At 49.5% G+C, this 21,354-nt stretch overlaps 1 protein-coding gene and 1 long non-coding RNA gene across 5 annotated transcripts in view; one reads left to right on the forward strand and one right to left on the reverse strand.

The window, feature by feature from the left end:
- LOC128785187 (TOG array regulator of axonemal microtubules protein 2-like) overlaps window positions 1–21,354 on the forward strand; it is an 82,349-nt gene that overhangs the window by 16,284 nt on the left and 44,711 nt on the right. For 2 of the 3 annotated variants that reach the window (XM_053937477.1, XM_053937478.1), the window contains exons 6-7: window positions 7,674–7,831; window positions 11,880–11,926. In XM_053937477.1, coding sequence (XP_053793452.1) covers window positions 7,674–7,831; window positions 11,880–11,926 — 205 coding nt within the window. Of the gene's footprint in view, window positions 1–5,216; window positions 5,415–6,613; window positions 6,802–7,673; window positions 7,832–11,879; window positions 11,927–21,354 lie in introns of those variants that run through there. The other variant, XM_053937480.1, reaches the window with a different exon arrangement.
- Window positions 190–5,078, reverse strand: LOC128785189 (uncharacterized). Of its 2 annotated transcripts, none has more exons than XR_008429792.1 (3): window positions 5,004–5,078; window positions 3,814–3,937; window positions 190–761 (listed from the first exon to the last, which is right to left on the reverse strand). It is a non-coding gene; the product is annotated as an uncharacterized LOC128785189 (long non-coding RNA). The 2 variants fall into 2 exon arrangements; XR_008429793.1 differs by lacking the exon at window positions 190–761 and adding an exon at window positions 2,506–2,590.

The following is a 21,354-nucleotide window of genomic DNA, read 5'->3' on the forward strand; positions in this document are numbered from 1 at the left end:
GGGTGCCATTCAGACCACAGCTACGGGATAATACTGTAGTGCATCCCATACACATTCTGCCTCCAAGAAAAAGCTTGGCTTGGCTCATTACAGTGAAATCAATAGAAATAAACAGTTAAACTCATCATTTTGGAATGACTCTCCTGCTTTCCGGTGTCAACCCTGCACCTCCTACTCCCAAGGCTTGGTATGAACAAGTGTCTGAGATTACTTATTACTTAAAAATTCTCCAGCAAAGTTCAGTAAAAAGCAGATTGAATATTGAGCAACAGCTCAACAAAACTCGATGGCAGCATTCACACTCCTACTTACTAGTTGCTTAAGGCACAACAAGGAAAAAAAAGCAACAAACAAAATGCAATCAATCGAGAAATGTACTGTGAACTATCTGTGTGTGTGTACGTGTGTGTGGGTGCCTGTGTTTAGGTGTGTTTGAGAAGGGGATAGAAAGGACAAAGATAAAAGGGAATACGGCCTAAAAGCTTAACAGCACTCAAGCTTAAGAGGAGTTCAACTGGAGCCTCCAGGAGTGGGGCTATTGGCCCAGGATCCATTGTTGATCAGTCATCCGGCCAGTGCAGCAAACTTGAGAGCTCGCTGGCTCTGAGAGGCCCCACTCAGAGGGAGGTTGCTGCTGGCAGCCGCTGTGGTCCAGGAGAGCTCCAAGGGCCTCCTTTTGGAGCGCTGTTCATGGGCCACAAGAGAGTGGGCCTCAGTCGTGAAATGCTCCATCATGGCCGCACTTTGGGTCAGCAGCCTGTCTTTGAAAGTGGGAGAAGAAGGATGTCAGGTCATTCAGACAACAAAAGTGGTTTCCAGGGCTGTTCACAGAAATCCCCAGGAGCTCGTTAGACAGCACAAGTTCCTGGGAGCACTCAGCCTTTCTGAAAAGCTCCAGAGGAGCTGAGCCCAGGGGCTGTTCAGCAAGGCCGAGGCCTGACAAGCGTTTCTCAGATCACCGTGTGGCCTGACAAGGCCAGGGGGATTCACCACCACAATCTGAAGCATCAAGTTTTGATGGAGGTGAAAAAGTCATGGCCCAGTGGAAGTGGGCCGTGTCCTCAGGCCTGTGGCAGAATCACAAGGCTGATATCCTTGTGCTACTGATTCCATCTCTCCCCTCTTTTCTAAATTCTTGGTGGCAAGGTCACATAGGTTAGACACACAGCTCACAAGCAGTGCTCCTCTTTTCCTGCACAATGCATTAAAGTGAGAATTGTGTCACATCCAAAAATCGTGTCCTGTTATGGTTTAACTGACTGTTTTGAAGAATTTCTGGAGCAGCAAATTTGCTTCCTCAAATATTTACTGTGCAAGGCATGGAGCACAGAGGAAAGATTTCTTGTTAAAAGCATCGCCTATGCAATGCTCTTTTGACAACTTCTGCCCTGAGCTTTCCTTGGGAAGATCTGAAAGGTTCAAGGTCACTAGCACAAGCTCCTGCAATGGCTGCTGGCCAGCAGAGCAGGGCTGTCAGCTGTGAAACAAGTGTTGCCACAAGCAGCAGATTCCCCACGGCAGCAAATCAAGAGCTGGGAAGGTGCTGCTCTGAAGGCCCAACCTCCTTAGCTCCTAAAAGAACTGGAACAGCTCTTCATTCCAGTGAGGTGGATGCTGGACACCACAGCTCTATGTGAGGACTGAACACAAGTCTGGTCCCACTGAGTGCTGTGGTGGTTTCTGCAGGAGCTCTGGGCTCCTGTGTGTGCTGGGCACAATGAGGAGAGAAGGAGCCAAGTGCACTCCTGAGCTTCCAGATGGCGCAGGATGTCTCCCAGACTCAACCTGCCACCACCTACAACTTGGGCTGTCCTGGCAGTGGCAAATGCCTCCTGCAAACTGACATCAGGCAATTTGGGGGCTGAGTTTTGTTTCCCATGGAAAAGGGCCAGCATTCCTGTCCAGGGGCCTGCGCCACGCCCAGGGGCCTCTGGCCCCGAGGGGCCTTCTGCCTGCTAAAATTCTGAACGGCGCACGATTTCTCCTAGACCAATGCAGCCACCACCAAGAACTCAGGCTGCCCTCGGAGTGCCAAATGCCGCCTCCAAACTGACCTCAACATCCTGGGGATGAGGTTTTTTTCACACGGAAAAGGGCCAGCATTTGTGTCCAGGGGCCTGTGGCTGCGAGTGGGCGGCGCCTCCTGAAATTCTGAAAGGCGCAGGATGTGTCCCAGACCCAACCTGCCACCACATCCAGCACCAGTTGCCCGGGGAGTGCCAAATGCCTTCTGAAAACTGACATCAGGAAACTGGGGGGTGGGTTTTGTTTCCCAAAGAAAAGGGCCAGCGTTCATGTCCAGGGGCCTGCAACAGGAGCTGTTGCTGTATTTTTCACGTTGCTTTACCTCCCTGCCAAATGCTACCTCTGGCTGAGAAAGGACACAAAAGGATTACCCTGGAGGAAGGAAGGCCAAAAGCTTGGAAAAGGATGAAAGAAACGCTCCGATGATGAAAGAAACGCTCCAGTGATGACAGTGAAAACAACCAAATTATTTATTTTTGACAGCAAATGAGCACCCGCTGCCCTCCAGCCCTCCCAGACTGGCAGGCCAAGCGGTGCTGTTTCCATGGCGTGAAGTGCTGCCAGCCTGGGGAGGGAAACCAGAGAGCCACAGTCAGTCACAGAAGGCTCCTGTTCCCCCTGTCCCACCATGGCCTGTGCCCAGGCCAGGCTGCTGGCTCTGCTCAGAGCCCAAACATCCCAACCCATTCTCTATTTTTAGAGAAGGACAGCGTGGCAGAAATGGTTTAATTGCTGTTCAGCAAGGCCGAGGCCTGACAAGCATTTCTCAGATCACCGTGTGGCCTGACAAGGCCAGGGGGATTCACCACCACAATCTGAAGCATCGTGTTTTGGTAGAGGGTAAAAGGCCATGGCCCAGTGGAAGTGGGCCATGTCCTCAGGCCTGTGGGAGAATCACAAGGCAGATCCTTTTGCTACTGATTCCATCTCTCCCCTCTTTTTTAAGTTCTTGGTGGCAAGGTCACATAGGTTAGACACACAGCTCACAAGCAGTGCTCCTCTTTTTCTGCACAATGAATACAAGTGAGATTACATATCCTAAAATTGTTTTCCACTGTTGAAAACTGGCTGATTTCAGGAATTTCTGAATCCCCAAACTTGCTTCCTCAAATATTTACTGTGCAAGGCATGGAGCACAGAGGAAAGATTTCTTGTTAAAAGCATTGCCTATGCAATGCTCTTTTGACGAGTTCTGCCCTGAGCTTTCCTTGGGAAGATCTGAAAGGTTCAAGGTCACTAGCACAAGCTCCTGCAATGGCTGCTGGCCAGCAGAGCAGGGCTGTCAGCTGTGAAACAAGTGTTGCCACAAGCAGCAGCTTATCCAGGGCAGCAAATCAAGAGCTGGGAAGGTGCTGATCTGAAGGCCCAACCTCCTTAGCTCCTAAAAGAACTGGAACAGTTCCTTTGTGTTCCCGTGAGGTGCAGTGCTGGACACCACAGCTCTGTGTGAGGACTGAACTCAAGTTTGCTCCCACTGAATGCTGTGGTGGTTTCTGCAGGACCTCTGGGTCCTGTGCGTGCTGAACACAATGAGGAGAGAAGGAGCCAAGTGCACTGACACACCTTTGCCTTGATCATAACCTGGCCTTGACCAAACACAAAGAAAGGTTTCCTCTTTGGCCCATGTCTTGAAACATCCGGTCTACTGTTTGATGACTCAGGTTGGTTTGGTGTGGAGGAATTTCCCTCAGAAATACTGGGTTTGTCTTCCTCTGTGCCTTCCCCTCAGCAGCCTTGGGGATGTTCCTATGTGAGGCCATCTGTCTCACACAGTTTGAGACAACTTACCAGAGGACACTGCAATAAGTCATCTCTTCTAAAGTGTTCCAACAATCCCCTTCCAGCAATGGGAAATTAATAGTAATAGATGAAAGTGGAAAAATACCCAACAGTTTATTATCAAGCAGAATGCCTGAAAAGCAAGAAAAAACACCAGTAAATTGTAGATATCAAACGGTCAGGCCTCACCGTCCCCCCACTGGAACAAAGACCCAAAATGCTGGAGGGAAATCCCCCCACGACATGCGTTACAAGACGGTGCCGGGTTCTCTCTTGGGAAGAACAGGAGCTATCACAGAGTAGTTCCAGCTGCAGAGGAAAGTTTGGTGGCTCGTCCGGCATTGACTTTCACCCAATGACAAAGCTCCATGGAACTCTCACTGCAGGAGAAGCCCCTCGGTCTCTTTTCTCCCTGGTGTGACCTTGGAGCCTGTCCCTGGGGACAGGGAAACATTCTGAGTATGCTATTGAATTTTCAGGGCCAGTCAAATTGAGGATTGTTTTGAGGCATGCCTTGTAATGCTGGGTTTGAATGTGTCTGCAGGAAAGAAAGCTGGAATAAACCCTGCCACAACAAAGGAGAACTTTGCATGGCCAATTTACACCTTACAAATACACTGATCATATCAGCACACTGAACAATGGGGACATCTAATGCACAGTGCAAAGCTTCTTTGAATAGATAGGAGAGATGAGACTTGAAATGATTTGGTGGATGCAGAAAAAGGGATCAGACCCATGAATCCACGGCTCAGGCTTTGTTCTGCCAAATCAAGCAGGATTAGTTGTATCCTCTCTGTTGGAGAGGATTTTAAAATTACCTGCTTGCGCTATTTCCATTAAGAAAATTTTGAATTGTCAAGAACTGCCATGATCAGAAATGTTTTGAAACAGATCGTTGTTTATTTTGGATTTGAGTGTCTCTGCAATAAGAGAGCAGGAAATAAACCCCTGGAAGAAAGAAGCAGAGCAAAAGTGGAATGTTTGGATGGTCAATTTGTTCCCTACAGCTCTCGGCCAGCTGAATCCTGGGGTCCTCTAGTAGGGAGTGCAGAGCTTCTTTTACTTCCACCGCCTGGTGCCATTGTTTGTGTCCCACCACTTAGTTTGATGTGAAGAGAAATAAACCAAATCCCACACCAACAAGCTGCAACCCAGAACTGAGTGGGAATTACAGAAATAAAGGCCTTGAAAAGTACCTTTGGAAAGGGTCTACTTCCTAGACAGTGTGAAACCCTCAGGCCTGGCCTGGCTGGGCTTAGGGCTGGCTGCCCTTGGGAATAGAAAGGGAGGGCCTTGGGGTGGGGTTTTGCAGCCATGGAAATGAGCGAACCATGGGTCATTGCATCACAAAGGAGCAGGCCCACGCTGGGATTGTGACCATTGTGGTTGACACAGCCACAGCGGCAGGAGACGCGTCTGGCTCTGCCTCTCTGTGCCGAGCGCTGGCGATTGGAGTCACCCAACCTTGTTCTAAGGCTGGGTACCAAGCTCCTGTCGCTGTCAACTCTGAGAGTGTTCCCAAATTCAAACCCAGATACTTCTGCGAGGCAGAAGCACGGGTTTGAAGATGGATTCCACTGGAAAAGGAAAGACCACTGAAGGAAAAGGTGAGGATAGAAAGGAGCTGAAAGGCTGAAGCCAAATGGAAAAGAATCCCACCAGATTTCAGGGAAAACTGGTCCAGCCAGTGCTGGCTCTGTGTCAGAGTAGGTGGCTGACAGCTACAGATGATCCTGCAAGGACACCCATGGCATCACAACATTCTCTCATTAGTTTACTCTGCTTTCTCCTTTTTGATAGTAGCCAAGTCGGTCATACTGTCAGCCAGGACAGGGACTGTGGCCACAGCTGACCACAAATTGGACAGGGTCATGAGATGCAAATCCTGTTTCTTTCTTTGCCCTCAGTGCTGGGTCTCACCACAGATAAATTTCCCATTCTTCCTCTTCTTGCTGATCGGGTCCAACCCTGAGGATGGTATTACGGTGCTATAGAAACACCAATAAGGCCTGCCTGCTTGCTGAGAGGTCTTTGTGGTTTGCAGAACTAGCAGTCACAGCTGTGTGGGTTTTCCTGGAGATTTCCAGAAGGCCAGCCTCAAAGAAGGAATCTTTCTTCCCCTCTTATCATTGGAGCCTTCCACCTTTCCCTCCAGACTTGCTAACTCAACAGTGTTGAGGGGAATTAAACCTCAGCTAGTTCCATGAAAAAGAAAACCAAATAAATTTTCCCAGTACTTAAAAATTATTCCCCTTGAGTGGCACACCCATTAGATGTGTTGATGATAATGGTGGGGGTTCACCTAACTCGCTTCTTCCCTTGTGAGCATGGTATAGCCTCACACAGAGGTGAGGTGGGAGCTGGGCCCATCTCTGGTGGGAGGAGGGGTCTTGTGCCCACCTGGAGAACCTGTGCACATTCCCAGGGAACAGTTGTGCCCTGCATGTGCCCCCTGCAATGAGCTGTGCTGCTCCCAGTGCCCCGTGGAGTTGTAGGGCTGCTCAGCTGTGAGGCAGGGAGAGGAGCAGGAGGGTGCATGTGCAGCTGAGCCATTCCTGGAAAGCACAGGGCTCTGGGCTCCCTGCTGACCTGGGGCAGCCCAGAGAGCCAGGCTCTTCCTGTGGTAACTCTGTGGAAGTGATTCAGGGCTTTCCCTTGGCCTGCCTCAAGTGTCTGCCAACTTGAGTATGTTTTCCTGTGCAGCTATTTAGAAGTTTCCAGGAAGTGTGTCCCATGAAATATGGAGCTGTAGATGCTTTAGGTTTGCATTGCGGCCTCTGTTACAATTTGTGTCTCCCCTTTGCAGGCCTGACTGGCTATCCTCTTGCCAGGAGGTTTTCGCTTGCAAATCCCTCTATGCTCCTTCCCTCCAAGCCGTTGCCTCCCATCCAAAAGAGCTCTCCTTCCACCATGCCAAGACAAATATGCAGCAGAGAGCAGGAGAATGGGAAAAATGGCAGCGGCTGTGATGAGGACAGGATAAAAATACAGGAGGTGAGTTCAGAGGGTAAAGGACATAAGGTAAGGAGACCAAGCTAAGTCCAGTGTGGCAAACTCCCACTTTATGTGCTGCAGACAGAACTGTGAGACCTTTGCCATGACAGGAACATGAAGTTCACTGAGGTTTGAAAAGGTCCAGATTCAGCTCTTTAGCTCTGCCAGAAATAATGGGATACGAAGGAAGGGTGTGCATCTGCCCCCGCTGCCTCCACCCCCCTTCCGGGCCATGGCATGGGGGCCCTGGAGGAACTTGGGCAGGCAGAGACCTTGCAGAGAGCAGCAGGGCAGGGAGCTCTGCTGAACTTCCTAAATGCCACTGAGCCTGAGATGATGGAAGTGTGGGAGCTGGAGAGCAGCAAGCATCCCCAGAGCTCAGCAGCATCTGGGCTCAAAGGCTGCTGGGGAACTGTAGGAGGGAAGGACAGCAGCAGAAGAAATGAGGAGCTCGAGAAAAGCAGGTTTTGACATCCTGCAGAATGGCTTTGTGGGAATTGGCTGGAGATCAGCCGTTATGGTTAGGCACCTTTAGGGGCAGGGAGAGAATAGTGATCTAAACTCACTCCCATGCCATCCAAAAGGCCTGTGGAGGCAGTGGCAGCCCAGAACATCTTGATGCCCAACACATGGATGCCTGCTGGCAATGCAGCCACACTTGCAGAAAACTGAGCACGAGGGGAGAGGTGGCAAATCTGGGACATGGTCTCTCCCTCACCACCTCCCTTTCCATTCCCCATCCTCAGCTGAGCTCCACCATCAGTTTGACTTTTCCTGCCAGGTCCCAGTTGAGGGCATATCTAAATGTCTTGAGGCAAGAATGGGGACAAGGCTGGATGCTTGATCCGAGCACAGTGTTCTGCTCTTTCCAGAGTATGCTGTATTCCATTGGTGGGGATATGAAGAAGGGGTCATTGGGACTGCCTTTGATCCCCCCTATACGCAAGGCAGGAAGTCCCCCTGTTGACAGTGCTGCAGGGTCCCTGCCAAGCTCTCCGCAGCTGGATTTCCAGGAGTCCCAGGAGATGAGGTAAGCCAAGGTGTCTGCTGCTCCAGTGTGCTGTTCACGTCATTCTTCCCATCTCGTGGGGTTATTTTGCACAGTCAGCTGTCCCATGTATTTAGGTGGACCCCTGTGTATTCACCATTTTGCCCACCTGTAATGATATAGCACAATGCCATACCCAAAGACTTTTGATCTGATCCTACTTCTTGAGAAAACAAGGAGGTGTAATAGTCTAAGGAGACCACAGTGCTCTGACCACATGTAACACAAGGTTGTCACCAGAGTAAGGCACGAGCTGGCAAAGTCAAGCTCCGGCAGCAGTACAAAAGTAGCTGCCCTGCATACAGACTCGTGTCTCAGCTCAGCAGCTCTTGCTGCTTCAGAGAGGCTGTTGGAGCCACTTGGCTCCAAACGAAGAGGCAGCAGAGCTGGGGAGTTATGATGAAGGTTGAAGAATGACTGCTGTGTTTCAGCCAGAGCTTGGCCAGCTCTGTGTGACTCCAGCAACAGAAAGCCTAAAGACAATTAATCAGCTTTGCATTTTGTTGTGCTTATGTGTTGCATTTCCTCCTTCATCACAGAGACCATGCTAGGCAGATTTGCCTGCTTTCATGAAGTGCCCATTCCCTCCCTTCTCTTTCTACCTCCTCATATGTTCTTTTGTCCTCCATTTTCTCAAGGCCGAAATCCAGCAGCAGAGCCAAAGACAAGAACTCAGAAGATGCAGGTAGGAACAGGAGATGTCTGTCCTAAAGTGACAGTTGTCATCTTGACTCAGAGGTGACATTTGGAAAGCTTGGTTAAAACCCATTCTTTTCAAAATTGCTTTAAATTAATTTCAATTCCTTGATGGGCTCAGTGGACTCTCCCACAGCCCGCTCACTGGCAGTGTGCTCTGGTGGTGCAGTGAAAATTCTTCCACTTTGCAGGCGACATTAGGTTCATTTCTTCCAAGTCTTTCCGGCCACGTCCCTCTTCGCTGCTTCCCTCCAAGCCGTTGCCTCCCATCCGGGGAGCTCTACTTCTTCTAACACAAATGAAATGTACAGCGCGGAGAAAGAGAACAAGAAAATGTCACTGGCTATGATGGTGAGAGTAGAAAACACCAGGAGCAGAGTTCAGAAGGAAAAAGTTATGAGGTAAGGAGATCAAGCTAAGACCTGTGCAGTAGATATTCAGTTTATTTGCTGGAGGCTGAGCTTGGAGACCTTTTCCTGTGGTGTGATCCTAGGGAAGCAGCTGAATTGAGGAAAAGCTCAGCTGGACACTGTGCTTCAGGCTGTCTTTGCAATGGATGTGTAGTGCAGACTTCACATCCTCAGCGAAGATCAATAGCAGGAGAGGTCTTTGAATGGTTTCTGGGCCCTGTCATGGCTCCTCTTCTGTCTTATGGCTGAGAAAACACCAACAAGCAGTCAGAGCAGCTACATTTGTCCAAGCTGGAGAAACTATCCTTCTAGATTTAGGAAACTATGGGTATCTGTGAACCATCTCTAGGTCTTGGTGGTGTTTTCTGTCAGCTGTGTCTGATTTGGAAGGAAAAAGTTGTTTGCTGGAACAGGCAATCCAGCAAAGTCAGTTCCAGGTTGTCTCAGCTTTTGAGTTTTGAGAACCACACCCTCTGTACAGCTGTCTCTGCTGCTATTTCTAGACTTCATCAGCTTCTGGGCAGCTGTGTGCTCTGGCATGGCTTTGTCCAAAGGGAAGGGGTGGGAGGTGGCCATAGGGAGAGCAGCCCAGAACCCAGACCCACAATTGCCTTTGCAGCAGGGCCAGGACCTGCACTTGTTCTGGGTTTGCGGTGAGGTGCAGGAAGAGGCAGATGAACAACCGCTTTGGAAAGAAAGTCCAATCAAAAACTTGGGTACTTGATTTCAGCTTTACTGAGATAGGGCGCAAAGTATCTCTGACACAAACTGACCCTTTCAGTGAAGTTTGAACAAGTCCCGATTCAGCTCTTTATCTTTGCCAGAAATAATGGGATATGAAGGAAGGGTGTGCATCTGCCCCCGCTGCCTCCACCCCCCTTCCGGGCCATGGCATGGGGGCCCTGGAGGAACTTGGGCAGGCAGAGACCTTGCAGAGAGCAGCAGGGCAGGGAGCTCTGCTGAACTTCCTAAATGCCACTGAGCCTGAGATGATGGAAGTGTGGGAGCTGGAGAGCAGCAAGCATCCCCAGAGCTCAGCAGCATCTGGGCTCAAAGGCTGCTGGGGAACTGTAGGAGGGAAGGGCAGCAGCAGAAGAAATGAGGAGCTTGAGAAAAGCAGGTTTTGACATCCTGCAGAAGGGCTTTGTGGGAATTGGCTGGAGATCAGCACTGGCAGTTAGGCACTTAAGGGGCAGGGAGTGAATAGTGATCTAAACCCACTCCCATGCCATCCAAAAGGCCAGTGGAGGCAGTGGCACTCCTGATAGGAAGGATGCGGATGCCTGCTGGGAATGCAGCCACACTTGCAGAAAACTGAGCACGAGGGGAGAGGTGGCAAATCTGGGACATGGTCTCTCCCTCACCACCTCCCTTTCCTAGGTCACCTTTCCCTCTCCTAGTCCAAGATGCTCCATAAGTCTGACCTTTCCCGCCAGCTCCCAATCAAATGCATGGTGAAGTGTCTTGAGGCAGGAATGGGGGCCAAACTGGATGCTTGATCCGAGCACTGTGTTCTGCTCTTTCCAGAGTATGCTGTATTCCATCGGTGGGGACATGAAGAAGGGGTCATTGGGACTGCCTTTGATCCCCCCTATACGCAAGGCAGGAAGTCCCCTGTTGACAGTGCTGCAGGGTCCCTGCCAAGCTCTCCACAGCTGGATTTCCAGGAGTCTCAGGAGATGAGGTAAGCCAAGGTGCCTTCTGCTCCAGTGCGCTGCTCACCTCACTCTTCCCGGCTCATGAGGTTTTTTGCACAGTCAGCTGTCCGATGTACGTAGGCAAACCTCTGTGTATTCACCATTTTGCCCATCCATGATGATCCATTACAATGTCAAACCAAACACTATATGCCCCAAGAGAAGAGGTGCTGGTGAGGAAGAGTAGACAGGGCTTGAAAGCACCTCAAGATGGGTCCTCTGCTGGACTTGGCTATTGCTTCCCTCTGTAACGGTTGTGATGTCATTTGGCAACTGTATTGCACGGGTCTGGATCCTGCAGATCTTTGAATGCTGTGATCCTTGACTGTCAACTTCTGGAACCAGGAGAATATGCTTGGGCAAATATTGCCTACTGGAGACGTGTCTGCAAATTCAGGTGCTGCTTCAGCAATCATCAGGTGTAAATTCACTGTGCCTGGGCCTCCAATGTGAAATGAGATCCCCGATAAATGTTGGGGTATAGATGTATAATCAATTGATAGTTAATATTTGTTCTGGGCTTCAAATCAGAGAGGGCAAGGTGCTAGAGAAGAGGCACAGGACTGTACCTGATGGAAAGTTATTGGCTTGGATATGTGTGAGAAAATGTAGCTGTCATTCTTATCCCAATGGCAACACTAAACACGGAGTCATAGCAGTCTCATTCCAATTGAAACTCTTCAGTAGGGCTTTTAAAGTGCAATCTGAATATCCTTCCCTAGCAGCTGAGTTGGAAAAAGCCATTTTGTTCTGGAAAGAGCCAGGAGGTGTAAGATCATTCTCAGGAGACAGCAGTGCTCTGACCACATGTAACACAAGGCTGTCATCAGAGAAAGGCATGAGCAGGCAAAGTCAAGCTTTGGCAGCAGTACAAAAGTAGCTGCCCTGCATACAGACTCGTGTCTCAGCTCAGCAGCTCTTGCTGCTTCAGAGAGGCTGTTGGAGCCACTTGGCTCCACAAGGAGAGGCAGCAGAGCTGGGGAGTTGTGATGCAAGTTAAGAATGACTGCTGCGTTTCAGCCAAAGCTTGGCCAGCTCTGTGTGACTCCAGCAACCGAAAGCCTAAAAACAATTAATCAGCTTTGCGTTTTGTTGTGTTGATGTGTTGCATTTCCTCCTTCACCAGAGTGACCATGCTAAGTAGGTTTGCCTCCTTTCATGATGCGCCCATTCCATCCCTTCTCTTTCTACCTCCTCATATGTTCTTTTGTCCTCCATTTTCTCAAGGACAAGATCCAACAGCAGAGGCCAAGACAAGATCTCTCAGGATGCAGGTAGGTACAGGAGATGTCTGTCCTAAAATGACCATTCTAGCCTTGACTCAGGAATGACATTTGGAAAACTTGGTTAAAACCTATTCTTTCCAAACGTTTTTACAATTAATTTCAATTCCTTGATGGGCTCAGTGGGCTCTCCCACAGCCCACTCATTGGGAGTGTGCTCTGGTCGTGCAGTGAAAATTCCTTCAGTGTGAAGTGTTGGGTGGTACCTTGGGGCCCTGGAAATGCAGCGCAGGAAAAGGAAACATTCCTCTCCATCCTGATCATGGCTTTTATGTCCCTGCAGCCTTTCTAGTGTCACAATCAGTAGGGAAAAAGAAGGCATTTAGCAAGATATGAGAAATGTTCCAACTCCTTCCTCCGCCCTTGGGGGAGAAAACCTTTCCTTGGGGCAGTTTCTGAGCTGAAGCCTTTGCGATCTGAAGGAGATTCATGGACATTGCCTGGTTTTGCCCTGGTAGAAACAGGGAAACCTCCTATGATGGAAAATCCTTTGGAATTTTCCAGTGAGGGGAAGGAGACTGCCAAATGGATGCAGCCTATGCAGGGTCTGAGTTTGACATCCTCTGACAGCACAAGCCGAAAGCCACCTAGGGCAGGTTCACGATGTCACATCTCTTCCCTGGCTCTCTCTGCCTGTGTCAGTGTTGCAGGCTGAGGCTGGCGGAGGAGATGCCTTCTGCCTTGTCCTCTCTCCCTGCCTTGCCTGATCCTTGACAAGCAGCACTGTGCCAGACAAACTGCGGCCTCTGGTGCATCTGGGTCAGCCAATGCTTTCAAGATGAAAGCCTCAATGACACTGTTGTTGTTCCTTTGCCATCTCTGGGTGTGTAATGATAGGAGAGGTGAGACTTGAAGAAATAATTCGGCTGATGCAGAAAAAGGGATCAGACCCCCATGTCCCTTTTCTCAGGGTTAGTTCTGCCATATCCTGGGCATAGCCGCTTTGGAATGACTCCTTAATGCCTGATATGTATCTGGAATGCCTAATGCAGCTAGGGTGTAATACTGCTCAGTAAGGTGACGTTTTTGCGGGATTCATTCTGGACTAGAAATTACCTATCTCATTAAACTTTACCGGCCTCACTATTCTTACTGACCCCAGCATTCTACAGGGTGAAGAAACCCAGTCTTAAGACACTTGTACTGCTTGGCTGCCATATGATTTTATCCTCTGTGAAACCATGTAAAGAATTAGTTCTCTTAGTTCTAACAGCTCTCTTGGAGAGTGTTTCAGAATGACCTGCCCTCTAGTCTTTCCACTGAGAAAATTTTGAATTGACAGTATTAGCCAAGATCAGAAATATTTTGTGGCCGGTCATGTTTATGTTGGGTTTGGGTGTCTCAGCTGAAAAGAAAGCAGGGAATAAAGCCCTGGAACCCATAAGTAGAGCAAAAGTGGAACTTTTGGATGACTGCTTTGTTCCCTACAAACACTGGCTCGCTGAATACTGGGCACATCTAAAGGAGAAAGCAAAGCTTCTTTTCCGTCTAACACCTAGTGCATTGTTTGTGTCCCAGCACTTCCTTTGTTGGAAAGAGTAATAGAAAATTCCCAAAAGTGCAAAACCCAGCCTAGGATTGAGTGGGACCTAGAGAAACAGAGGTCTTGAAAACTACTTTTGAAAACAATTCCTTCCTAGACAGAATCCCATTCTAGAGACCACTGTGAATTTCCAACTGTTTGGAAGGAAAGGGATCCTGTAGTAGTGGGGAGGCAACAGGCAACACATAAAGGAGTAGAACCCATCTCTCCTGGCTTGCCAGCTCCATGTTGTTCAGAGAAATTAAACAGATGCTAGTTTCATGAAAAATAATAAACCAAGCAATCTTTTCAGTAACTAAAATATGCTTTGAATTCCTCACCCATTAGATGGGTTGATTGTAAAGGCATGAGTTCAATTAACTGGCTTCTTCTCTTGTACCTGAATTACAGCTTCTTCTGAGCCTACAACAAAAGCAGTGAGAGAGGGAAGAAGGGAAAGAGCTCTTGGTGCAAGATAGGACCTGGGATGCCTCTGTTCCCAAGCAAACTGGCAGACCTGTTTGGCTTGGAGACCTATGTGCCGAAGGCTGCCCCTGGGAATGGAGGTCTCGCTCCCGGCCGGCTCAGGGGGCCTTGGCCCAGGAGCTGCGGAGCAGCGCTGGCCCCAGGGTCACTGCCAGGGAGGACAAGGTGAAGGCTGAGCATGGCTCAGCGTCACACAGAGGTAAGGGGGGAGCTGGGCCCTTCTCTGGTGGGAGGAAGGGTCTTGTGCCAGCCTGGAGAGCCTGTGCACATTCCCAGGGAACAGCTGTGCCCAGCATGTGCCCCCTGCAATGAGCTGTGCTGCTCCCAGTGCCCCATGGAGCTGTAGGGCTGCTCAGCTGTGGGGCAGGGAGAGGAAACAGAGGGTGCATCTCATACAGTTAGAATGAAAATCCTTGGGGGAAATGCATGATCTAGTGTTAAGAACACAGTTCACATTTGGGTAACACTCCCTCAATACTAAGCTTTTCTTTGAATGTCCTCTACAATATTCCAACAAAGGGAAGAAAATGTTGATCTAAAGGCATGCAGGATTTAGAACACGGGCTTCTTTCAGGACCCAGAAAGAAGATGTTTACTAGAATCAGCAGGAATAAGGGCAGATAAGAATCTCTGTCAAGAGCAATCTCCATCTCTGCCCTTCTCTATCAAACACAGAGGCTCTCCAGCATCCAGGGGCTGTGGCCTTCATCATGCAGCAGGTTTCAGTCTGCTGGCCAACAGAGTAATGTCATGGCTGCTGCCAGTAGCCCATCCCTTGGGAGAGGGTCGAGGCATATGGACCTTGCTGCTCTCCATCCCAGTCACTGCGTCTTATGGGAGCTCTGCAATCTGGAAGCTGTCTGGCCTGTTGCCCAGCACGGCATTTTTGGGGGCTTGAAGTTTGCCAGAGATTTACAAGAACCTTTGCTTCCTTTACCAGGCCTCCCACTGAGCCAGGCCAAGGAGATGGATCATCCCACCAGTCCTGGTCTTACCAGTGACAAAGAGCTGAGGGACGTCTTTGGAAATGTAAGGGATGAGGACAGGGATGAGCAGACTTCCATTCCAGTGGCTATTTAGTACTTGGCCCAAAATGTCACTGAAAATCATAATCTTCACCTCTTTTATTCTCCTGCCATGGCCTGTAGGAACTGAACTGCCTGCTCACTGGCCATGTGAGCTCTTCCTCTGTCTTGGGGCATTCCTCTGACTTTCATGCTTCAAGCAGGGCTTCCTGACATAGGTTGCAGTTGCAGCAGTAGAAGGTTGTGGTACTGAAGTGTTCCACCTCACTGTGTGTAATTGCCAAGATGAGGACAGGAGACATTCCTCTGAAACTATTGGAATGCATATGGAGCTACAGTAAAGCCTATGGCACTCTCTGGACTCTGTGCTCCTGATGAGATGTTGTGTCTGGTTTGTGTGTCTCTGCTTACAGTCTGTGATGTATTTGCATTGCAACTAGATCCGTGCTGCTTTGTGGAAGTTGGCTGAAGAGAACTTAGAGCCGAAGGACGTGGAGCATTTGGTGGAAGAGATGAAGAAAAGTAGACAAAAGGAAAGCTTCTTGCAGCTTCTTCCTGACACAGTTGAGCCCGGGGATGCAGCTGAAGCAAGTAAGTGGTGGCTACACTTGTGGTGGTCCTTTTTGACCACTTGCTTGCCCTTTGCACATTGCTGCAATCAGACTGGGGGTCTGTTTGGCTTGCATCTGAGTGGAAGCTTGCATAGGATTTATTTCTGTTTCCCAAAGAAAAATACAGAGGCATGAAGTGTCTTGCCCATGGCCTCACTGAGTCACTAGCAGAATATATCAGCTTCCCACCTTCACCTCTAAAGTCTTGCAGAGTAGAAAATTCTGTCTAGCAAAGTTCACTGGGGCTTCAGACTTTCTTCTGGAGGGCAGCCTCCAGGGAAGCTGAGTCCAAAAGAATGCTTTTCAACCAGGCTGCAACCTGGAAGAAACAAAATTCAGTGCCTTCTAATGAAAACCCAGAGATGAAGATGTCCCTGCTCACAGGGGTTGGACTAAATGGCGCTTGAAGGTGCCTTCCAACCAAACTCTTCTCAGATTCTGTGATTCTCTGATCATTGGCCCATCTTAGTGCTATACTTGGTATTAAGTGGTATATCATTGTTATACTTGAGTTCTTTGGGATAACAAGAGATGTTACCCACCTCCAGCAAGTTTCCTGGCCCTTTCCATCGTCACCTTATCCAGCACCCTCCACTTACAAGCTCCTCTTTGGTCCCTGCAGCCTTTAGCCTACCGCCTGTCAATGGCACAGCTTCTAGAGTGCAGAGAAAACACCCTGGTAGTGCCTTGAAGAAGAAAGTCTTGAGGAAGCAGGACAACGTGCCCTTACTGCCCAATAAGCCCATCATCCATGGGGATGGCAGCTTCCCACGCAACTCCTCAGGTAAGCCTGCTCCGTGGCAGCTTTTTCCTGCACGGGTTTGTCCTTGCACAAGGAGCACAAACTGCCTCCTGCCTGAGCCAGCACAGCTGGCATCTTGGGTCCAGAGCCTGTCCTGAGAATGAACAGCAAATCTACTTTTGAGTTACTCCAGGTTGGTAGAAGTGCAGTTCTTAGAGATCCATTGGAAAGTTGAGCTGAATGAAGTCATGGTAAAGGCTGTGTGTAGCAGATGACAGGCAGGAGGGGCTGCCTGGTGCCCCCAGGCCGTTTGCTGCCTGCAGCAAATACACAGCAGGTAGTCCCTAGTGGCTCTTGTCTCTATTTTGTGGCTGGTCCGCCTGTGCTCTGATCCCAAGGAGAGTGAGATAAGAAGAAGGGAGCTAGGAATGATACTTGGAATGCTCTTTTCTAGTGATGCTGCTTCCATGCTCAGAATTGACCAGAACTAGCCTGACGTGGCTCTCCATTCACAGTGAATCTAGATGTGCATGTCTACATACTTCTGCAGTGCCATCACTGATGTCAGTGACTGGGCTACATCAGTGACAGCCAGATTAGCTCCCATCTGAATATTTTTTGATGTTATGGTTCCTCCATACTTTGTGAGAACATGCAAGGTAGCACAAAACCCCTAGAGTCTAGAGCAGGTCATCTAGATTCTGTGCAATATTTATACTCCATCATTTTAGACAGCTCAAATGTATTCATTTACACATTAGAAAATGAGCTTTTGAGTGCACAACATGACATTTTTGATTGACAGTGCTTTTGATGAGAAAGGGGTTTCATAAGAAATGCATTTATCATCTGATTTTTCTCATACCTTGTAAATTTTTTCCTTACCAACAAATTCCTTTAAGGCAAACCCAGTCAACTGATTAACAAGAGAGTGTGTCTGCCAACAATGTGCATCTGTATTTGCATATTTTTATCCTCAGAGTGCATTTGGAAGGCTTTCTCATCAACTGTCTTGTCTGGATATTGCATTTTTCCACAAGAGAAAGCTTAGAAACTGCTGAGTTGGCAAACACATCCATTAGATGGCAAATACAATTCACCTCAGCATCTCTGAAATACAGCCAGTGTGTACCTCTGAAAGAGGACAGGTTCATGATGCTTGGAAAGAATCCATGAACGACTCCCTTCCCAATAGTAGGCTAAAATGTATGTGCCCTCAGCTGCCTGCTGTCTAGAATATTGGAAGTCATTGGGAACAGAGGCACTGTCAGGTGTGAAGGGTCAGGTATGGCTGTTCCCTGGTAGCTGCTCTGTGGGGATTCAGCCAGGCCCAGCAGGGCTGGGTTGCTCAGGCTTGGCTCGGTGCCGTCACGAGGCAGCTGCAGGTCTCTCCTCAGGGAGTTGCAGAGTGCCCCTGTCCTCAGGGCTGGGGGAAATCAGGGCACTGAGACAAGAGAGGCACCTGAGGGGTTCCCTCCTGGGGTAGCCCGTCCTGCTGTTGGCACTGTCTGGCAGGGAGTGGGAGCTCTGAGGCCGCAGGATCCTGCCGCTGGCTGTGGCAGCTGTGGCACTTGGGAGCTGGCACTGTGGGGGCAATTGTGAGGTTTAGCCTGGAGCTGTGCCCAGCTGGGGGAGGCTGGGAGAAAGCAAGGAGCCCCAGGAGCCAGACAGCAGGGAAGTCTCTGACCCAGTGCCAGTGTGTGCCACATGGAAGCCTGGCTGGCAGATGGGGCTGCAGGCCGCTCCATGGCGGGGTGCCTTGCCCGGGGCTGCAGCGCCCATGGCCGACCCTCTCCTTACAGTGACCTCGCAGACGGCCACTGGTGCTGAGCGCCGAAAGGAGCCGCTCCGTGGGAAGGGGCAGAAGGACACAGCCTCTTCAGACCCACAGCAGTCCTTGCTGAAGGCACTCTCCTTGCTCGGCAGCGATGACTGGTAAGAAAGGCCCCGTTCACTCTCTGTCCCTCTTAGCGTTAAGGCAGGTTAGAAGCGTGTCTTGCTAGTGCCTCTGAGCCCAGAGAGCCCAGAGGGCCAAAGGGCACTGGTGAAACCACTGCAGAGCAGTGAGAGGGTAAAGATTTGACAGCAGCCTTTTCTTGGCCTTGCTCTGCAGCAGTGCTCCAGCTGCAGCAGGTCCAGGCTGTTTCTTCACTTTACCTGCTGCTCCATGGGGCTCCAAAGGAAATCTTGAGGGAAGAGAGACAGCTCTGGAACGAGACGATTTGCTGACTGAAGGGCAGAAGCAGGATGGCAGCAGTTTTGAGTGCACAGATTTGGCTGCCTTGGGCCACTGGCCCAGTGGGACTGAGTAAAATTTCTCCCTTCTCCCACTGCTGACAGCAATGGCAGGTGACAGGGTCTCCCTGTCACCTCCTGCATGGGAGTCCCAGAAGCAGCTCCAGGGAGTTCCTCTTTCTGAGCAATGGACTGAGCTGTGCTTTCAAGTCCCTCAGCCTGTCATTACTCCTGTAGGGCTCATGGCAGAAGAGAAGGAAAAGGAAAGAAAATCCTCTAGGAATCTTGCACTTTTGGAATTCAACTTTTTCCTTCTCACTGCTTCAGATGGACCTGAGATGTTTTGCCAATACTCACGGTGTGTGTCCCAAATTATACACAAGCAGATGAGGGCCCAGAGGTGATAACCCTACAAAGTTAGGTGATATTGGTTTTCTTTTTGGTGTCTTTTTGATCTCTCCCTGGTGGATATTTCGTTCACACAGGGATAAGGCCTCCATTCACACTGGGCTAAGCATGAAAAATCTGCCACAATGCATCTCCTTGTGCAGTCGCCTTTGCTCTGCCCTTTCTCTTCTGCTTTCTCTTCCCCATTTCTCTTTGCTGCCCTGGGAGGTGCAGAGAGCTTCTGCAGCTGTGGAGGGTGTGGATGACACCCAGGGGTGCCTGTGGGATCGGTCACCAGCCCTGTGCTGCAGCCCTGATGCCTCACAGACCTTCCTCTGGCTCAGGGCCTGCAGAAAGCAAGTGCTGGGGGATGGAGTTGTTTGCAAGTTTTAAAGGACATGTTGCTGTTGTGGGGTTATTTTAGCTAGGGAGTTTTGGGAAAAGCCAGAGTTTCAACAGTTTCTCAACCAGAGCTGGAATCTTCTGGACATCCTGCTGCTTTCTGGGATGTGTGACCTGCTGACTTTGTGCTGATGTGAATGTGTGTGAGTGTACACAAGCTAGACTGAAGAGTGGAAGCTCAGCTCCAGAGTGCCAGTGCAGGCTCTCACTGCTGAACTGCCTGCTGGTGCTGACAAAGAAGGAAAATAACAGCCCAAGAACAGCCCATGGGACTGTGTCTCAGGGACAGGTACAGGGAGGTGACAAGAAACAGCAGCATGGCCGGTCTCACAGCTTCTAGGAAGCACTGACAGAGGGACCCCATGTGCCAGAGATTTCAGAAAGCCTCTCTTCTTAAACGGCCACAAATGGACTCTCTGAAACCCCTCTCTTTGCCTCTTGGATTTGTGTATGCTTTTGACAGCCACACCATCCTGTGGCTATGCATTCCACGATTTCATTGAGTGCTCCTTGAAAAGCACCTCCCGTGCTTTGGGTGAGCTGCCAGCCTGGTCATTTCAGAGCGTGCTGCCTAGTTCTTGGATGGAGAGAAATAGCAATCTTTTGTTACTTGCCTTTCAGGGAGCTGAAGGAGAAGGCACTCTTCAACATCAAACAGCTGGCCGAGTCCCATTCAGCAGTCCTGCTTTCTAGACTTCGGGATATTTGCATGGCAGTTACCAGCGAGGTGAGAACATTGCTCTGAATTGTTCCCCTTACTTCATGCATGGTGTGTAGAGTAGGTATGTGCTTGTTCATCTCCATGTGTGCTCAGGGTGCGTCTTCATTTCTGGTTTTAGACCTTCTATTTCTAATGTCTGTCAGCTGTCTGTAGGATCTGTGTGTACATGTAGCTGTATTTACTGGTAGGTCGGGTATCTGACACTTGTCTTTGAGTGAGGTGCCTTTATAATGCAATGTGCAAATGCAGAAACTGAGACACTAATGACATTATTTGCCAGAATCCCAATCTCTGCCCAAGCTGTAATTCAACACAGCAAATTAGTCTGTAGACCTGAGGCTGTGCTTTCTGTTTCCTGGCTGAGTGCTTCAACTGTGGGCGTTGCTTTCTGGAACAGGAGCACCTGACTCTTTTACCTTGATGACTTGTGCCTTTATGATTTGAAAGCAGCCCTTGTTTTAATTTTCTAGTAAAAGGGCCTAAAATCAAAGCAGTGGACATTTTAGAAGGATTAAGGAGAACACTTTAGGGAAATTTTTTTTCTTAGGCCTGCAGTAAGCAGGCTGAGGCCAGAAATTTGTGCCAGAGTATGCGCTTTCTGTGCTTGTGCTCTTATTGTGCTTTTATGTTCCTCTGGACACAGTGGGATGTGTTGTCATTTCCTGGGACTTCTGTTGAAGGTAACTGATTTGTTTTCGAGGTGATTCTTACGTTTCCCCTCATGACTTCCCCAGGTGAGCAACCTCCGTTCCAAGGTGTCCTACTCTGCAATCATCACTCTGGGAGAGTTCTTTGCAACCTTGAAGGAGGACATGGACTCTGAGGTGGATCAGGTTGCTCCAGTCCTTCTCCAGATGGTGTGGAACTCCCCAGAGTTTGTTCAGAAAGCAGCCAGGCAGACCCTGGGGATCATGGTGGAGAATGTGACTCCTGCACGAGCAATGACTGCTCTCATCGACAGGGGAGTCAAGTAGGTTCTTCCTCTTTTAGTGATATTCTTCACCTTCTAGTGTGTGGCTGGGGGAAGGGATGAGGGAAAGAATGGGAATAGTGGGAGGGAAGGGTCCTGTATCCTGCATCTTCTGTGATCTCAGTGACTTGATTCTCCCATCAACTTCATTTCTTTCCTCTTGTCACCTAATTCTGCCCTCCTGCGGCCTATTAGTTCTCAGAATCACAGAACTGAAGAATATGGGGAGTTGGAAAGGGCCCTTCAGGATCACCAAGTCCAGCTCTTGGCTTTGCACAGAACAGCCCAAGGGTCACACCATGTGCCTGAGATTCTTGT

The sequence above is a fragment of the Vidua chalybeata genome, chromosome 3 (genome assembly GCF_026979565.1).
Source record: "Vidua chalybeata isolate OUT-0048 chromosome 3, bVidCha1 merged haplotype, whole genome shotgun sequence".
NCBI lineage: Eukaryota > Metazoa > Chordata > Aves > Passeriformes > Viduidae > Vidua > Vidua chalybeata.